General features: G+C 32.3%; 1 protein-coding gene across 1 annotated transcript; it reads left to right on the top strand.

Moving 5' to 3' along the window:
• The first annotated feature begins 1,304 nt into the window (after nt 1-1,304).
• LOC130738928 (strigolactone esterase D14) lies at nt 1,305-5,361 on the top strand. Its single transcript, XM_057591112.1, has 2 exons — nt 1,305-1,938; nt 4,597-5,361. The coding sequence occupies exons 1-2, from the start codon at nt 1,535-1,537 to the stop codon at nt 5,051-5,053; spliced, it is 861 nt and encodes a 286-aa protein (XP_057447095.1). The 5' UTR covers nt 1,305-1,534; the 3' UTR covers nt 5,054-5,361.
• The last annotated feature ends 343 nt before the right edge of the window (nt 5,362-5,704 follow it).

The following is a 5,704-nucleotide window of genomic DNA, read 5'->3' as shown; positions in this document are numbered from 1 at the left end:
TCCAACCCATGTAATATAATTTTAAAATCTATAACACTTTTTCAAAATTAAGTATTCATTATTTAAGTATTATCTTATGATGATAATATTATCTTTATACTAATAAAGTTATGCATATCTTTCAAAAAAAAATAAAGTTATGCATAACTATGTTATAATTTTTAGAGTTTTTCATCTCGATCAGTGTTTAAGATGCTGTCACATTAGTCTTCTCAAAATTTTGATTATCAAAATAGTAATAAAAAAAGTGTGGACACCTTGTTATCCAACTAAATTTTTATCAACCAATTAAATCTTTTAAATGTGATTGTCTAAATAATCTAGGAGAACATTGGCGTATTTAGAATTTTTTTCGTTGGCGGGTCTAGACTAAAAGATATGATTAAAAAAATCTACAAAATTATTGAGGCACGCAGAACTAAGAAGAATTTTTTTTAGAAAGCTACAAATATATTAGAAAAAGTATGAGAGCAGCACTCTCAAGCAAAGAATACAGGCAATCACCAACAATAATAATTAAAAATAATTTTAAAAAAATTAATAATTAAAAAGACAAATAGAAACCACAAAGTAATACTAAATAAAAATTTATTATATAAAAAAGATTATAATAGGACATTAAATTAAAATTCTTGAGATCGTGACCCGTATAAACCCTTAAGATGCGCTCTTGCATGAAGGTGATTTAACCCATCATAAATTGACTAATAAAATTTAAAATAAGTGATGAGTAAATATTTTTATAATATTTTTCCTTATTTTTTATAAATAATTTCACTAGCCCATTGGTGGGTTTAAATCACCCTCATGGGTAATTTAGAAATGGCGTTTATATATATATGATTGTCACAAAAAATTTCTACCCAGAGGACTAAATAGTGACACAAGAAATGAATTTGATGATAAATGGTAAAAAATTTCTACAAAATTAGCATGGTAATTAACTTCAATATTTAAAAAATTAATTTGGGGGAAATACCTTATAAACTAAAGTGACAACTTCCTGTATCTTTGAAGGAACAAACTAATCAATGAATAATTTGTTCCGGTAGTATATAGGAATCTCAGATTTAAATATTGTGTATGTTAAATTTTTTACTGAGAGGTCTAGCTTCACGAGAAAATGTTTCCGGCTCGATCAAAATTGTCTCATATAAAGGATACATAGGTCTTAGGAAAAAAAATCAAATTGAAAATTTATAGTTCGGTCTTTTTTTTTTGCTACTTGTATAGTTCGGTCTTTGGTTTTGAAAATTGATGACAGCTATATATACAAGGATTGAAGGGGACACCAAAATCAGATCAACATAATCCAAACCAATCTAGCTAGATGAGCACATGCCTATTGATGAGATGCTAGCACAATTTTGCTTCCATCCCCACTAATATCTTACATGTCTTTTTGTCATAAGAGACCATTCTTTTGGCTATAAATAGGAGCCAAGACTTAAGGCAGTAATAAAATTAAAAAACCACACCATTAAAACTCTGTTTGGCTCTCTTAGCTGCAGTTTCTGCTTCACTTCTCCTTCTCATGGAACCCAACGTCAACCCAATCACACTTCAAAAAAAGTGCCTTTCATCTTCTCTTAATGCTAAAATCGAAGGATTAGGAACAGAAACACTAGTTTTTGCTCATGGGTATGGAACAGACAAGTCCATTTGGGACAAAATCACCCCCTTCTTTGTTGAAAACTACAGAGTTGTTGTTTTTGATTGGGCTTTTTCAGGAGCTGTTGAAGATGAGAGCCTGTATGATCCTGTCAAGTACTCTTCTTTGGAAGCTTTTGCAGATGACTTGCTCGCTCTCATGGATCAGATGGACCTCAAAGATGTCACCTTTGTTGGTCATTCCATGTCTGGAATGATCGGTTGCTTAGCTTCCATTCAAAGACCTCAGCTCTTTAAGAGGTTGATTCTCCTTGGTGCTTCTCCCAGGTATACTCTTCTTTCTATCTCCGTTGTATGTGTCTTTTTCTATCTTTGTCGTGTTGAGGATTTTAGTTTGAGTTAGATTTATATTGTGAAAATTTATAAGAAATGTGACTCATATACCAAACGCGTTAGAATTTCGGATAACGATATATATGACTTTAGATTCTATTGGTGTCTTGTCTTTTTTTTGGTCCATGGATTCCTCATGTCTCCCTAACAGATCGCGCTCTCTATTCGAGTTAGTCCAATTTTATCTAAAGGTAGTGTTCAAAGATGAGAATTGTGCTACAATATATAACAACTTATTTTTATATCTCCAGTAACTGTGAGATCTTAACACACTTATCACACTCAAATCGATCACACTGGACATCTCAAGCGTGAAGTATATATATTAGATTAGACTTCTGCGTGGCTTACCCGATAAAGGGATTTGCATGTTTTTCCTAGAGCATGTGAATCCTGTTCTTATAATAGTTACTTGGAGGGTTCTTTGAAATTTTCCAAAATAAGTTGGTGTTCTTTTGGGCTCTTTATCATTTGATTTTGTTAAGAAACTTCCTCCTTTTGTCAGTAAAGAAGTCTGGAGAATTTGTTTTTTGTTGGCTAATTTGAAATCTTGATTCAGATGATGAAAAGAAGAAACTCTACTGTTGCATGCATTTTTCATCGTTTATTCCTATCTTCAATTAATATTAAGATAATTCTATAATTTAATATTGGTAAAGTTGAATTTCAGCCCTAAGTAAAGGGTTGTGCGATGTCAACTCTTTGTATTTGTATGTACCAAAGCGGGTTATAAATATAATAGGAACCAATTATATTTGTTCATTCAATAACTTAAACTCTCGGATAGATACTTCATGAAAGTTCCCTCATTGAGCTGTATAGTCTTGTTTTATAGTGAACTTCGAATATTTTTTTCTCTCCAAAATTCTACCTAGCCATCGGTTTGTATGTACTTTTTATCATAGTTTTTGGGGAAGTTAACGTCATACTGACCTTCTATTTTATAAAATGCATTGATCTCCCATCATTTATATATTATTTAAAATAATAGAATGTTGTTAAGTGTCGTACTAATTAATTTTGTGGGAGGTCAATCGATGCAATAATAATAAATCTTAAAGAAAATAGTGCAATGCTTTTAATAAAATAAAAGATGGTTAATATATTGTGAATGTAGAATAGAGAAAGTATAATAAGAATAATAAACCTTAAAGGATTCAGTAAAATTTACCCAAATTTTTTATATAGTTTAGCTTTCCATTGCCTTTGCAAACACTTTATATTCACACAAGAACTACCTTTAATAGGAATCTATATTATACAGTTGTGATGGAAAACAGACAATAACTAATCAACACCGTCCCACAGTGCCACACACCTAATCTGTTGGGCCACTTCATATACTAATTATATCCACACTCTAAGAGAAACTTAAATACAAGACTGAGAAAAAAAATAGTAATATGTTGGAAAAAAGAGTGCGATAGGAAGAGATTGATGATGAAAAAAGATAGTAGAAACAGTAAATGTAAAGGTATGTTTTGACTTGGAAAAGAAAGAGATAACAATATAACACATACTAAATAATTAATGTTTTTCTCTTTTAAAATGAACCAAGATACCAATTTTCTTTTAAATCCTGAGTTTTCAATACCTCAATTCTGTCCCGTAAGATAGCTTAAGTGGTAGGAGTCGTGGGACACACGAGTTGGGTAGGGAAATCCAAAAATCAATTCATAGCAGGTGCAATTTATCTTTCAGATGTACAAAAAAAAAAACTTCAACTCTAATTTAGTCCACTCATTTTTCGATCTATCTTTTCTTACCGCATCTAATCACATCGCATATCACAACTTTCACTTCCCTTAATTTCTATCTCAATCTCATTTGAGGTATATAGATCTCTACCTATCTTTATCAAATAAAAAAAGATGAACCAACCAAAACATGTGGTCACTGGTCTCAACAAGATTGGGTGAAGGAGTTAAAACTGTGCTTTTCAGCATGGTGGGTTTGATGCACCTGGTTCTCATCCACAAAAATACGAAATAATAGAATAAGCAGAGAAAAACAACAAAACTTCACTTTCTGCTCCCACTTTGCTGACTTTAATTCCCATCACAAACACTTTTGATAACCTCTGATTGGAAGATTGCTCCTTTTCAAATTTGAACCACCCAGTAGCCGGCCAATCAGTTCCATTTATCAATGAAAAAATATTCTGTCAGCATATTATTAAATTTTATGTTCCTTCCCTATCTTCGGTTTATTTAAATTTCAGGGCATTGTTTACTACTAATATTTTGTTTCTTGGTGCCTAAAACAACCACTATATATAGGAGATGGTTCAAGTAGCACATACTTTTTAGAGCAAAAGTTTGGAGGGTTCAGTTTTGATAACTACCACAAGTCAAGACATGTCTCTAAAACTATAAGTCATTCATATAAGTTCTTAAAGAAACACCTACCAACAAAGCCCTCAAATCTATAACGAGAATTGAATACACACCATACCTATTATTAATTTATTGATGCAATCTCACCTTGGTTTCTAAATAATTAACTTAAACTAGGGCCTTATCTTAATATTATTCCATCTATAATTCTCAAGAACACAAATGATGCATTCTAACTTATTGCCAAAACATACAGGTACATAAATACAGATGACTATGAGGGGGGTTTCACAAGCTCAGACATTGAGCAATTATTGGTTAACATAGAGTCCAACTATGAAAACTGGGCTTCGGCTTTCTCCTCACTAGTAGTGGATCCAAATGATGAGCCCTCAGTGAACAAATTCAGAGAGTGCTTGAAAAGAATGAGAGGTGAAGTTCCAGTGTCCTTAGCCAAAACTGTGTTCTGTTGTGACTACAGAGATATACTTGAGAAAGTTGAAACAGCATGCACCATCATTCAGTCCTCTAATGACATGGTTGTTCCATATAGTGTAGCACTTTACATGGAGAAGAAAATTAAAGGGAAAGTTACATTGGAGGTGATAGACACTGTTGGCCATTTTCCTCAGCTCACTGCACACCTTCAATTAATTGATCTGATTAAGGGTGTTCTGGGTTTTGGCCTCACTCAAAATCTAGATATGCCTTAGCTTGTTCTGTAGTTAGTCTCAATTTCAGTCAACTTGTCACCATATTTGTATGAATCTGTTCTGAATGTTGATGTCAGTGTAGGAGTATTGTATGGTTTTTTGGGCAGTGCTGTGAAAATAGTGTGGTATATGTTAATTAATCAATGTTTGTACTTTTGAATTAGTGGCCTATTTCCTTTTGTTGCCTGATGTATTTTTTTTTTAAGGTTGATGTCAGTGTAGGAGAATTACATGGTTTATTGGGATAATGGTGTGGAAATTGTGTAATATCTGTTAATTAATTAGCTTTGAGGAAGTTTAACTTTTCAGTATGACTCTTTTTGGCTGTGAATCCTTATTTTTATTTCAATTTATGATGACAAGAAAATTCTCATTGGTTCAATTCAACTCTCACAGTTGATTTGGTCTTTGGACCACAATATTTGTAATCCTTGTATGAAATGGTTGCAACTAGAAAAATCAAACCGCCGAAATTTTGACCTGATGAAATCTGAATCTGAATGTCAGATTTTGCATGGAATTTCTTTGAACATATTTAATGCTATGAGTGGATCCTTTGTTGTAGGGAAACACGAAAGGTCACCAATAGAACACTATATCTTTACACCCAAAATATTAAGGTATTGTGTTTATAGGTTGCATCTCTTATAA

This window comes from Lotus japonicus, chromosome 2 (assembly GCF_012489685.1).
Source record: "Lotus japonicus ecotype B-129 chromosome 2, LjGifu_v1.2".
Classification (NCBI taxonomy): Eukaryota; Viridiplantae; Streptophyta; class Magnoliopsida; order Fabales; family Fabaceae; genus Lotus; species Lotus japonicus.
This window is presented reverse-complemented; position numbering and strand designations above follow the sequence as displayed.

Bases quoted from the DNA above. Each gene is read 5' to 3' on its own strand.
- LOC130738928 (XM_057591112.1), top strand. From the start codon at position 1,535: ATGGAACCCAACGTCAACCCAATCACACTTCAAAAAAAGTGCCTTTCA. The intron at 1,939-4,596 runs GTATACTCTTCT...CAAAACATACAG, and splicing joins CTCCTTGGTGCTTCTCCCAG to GTACATAAATACAGATGACT.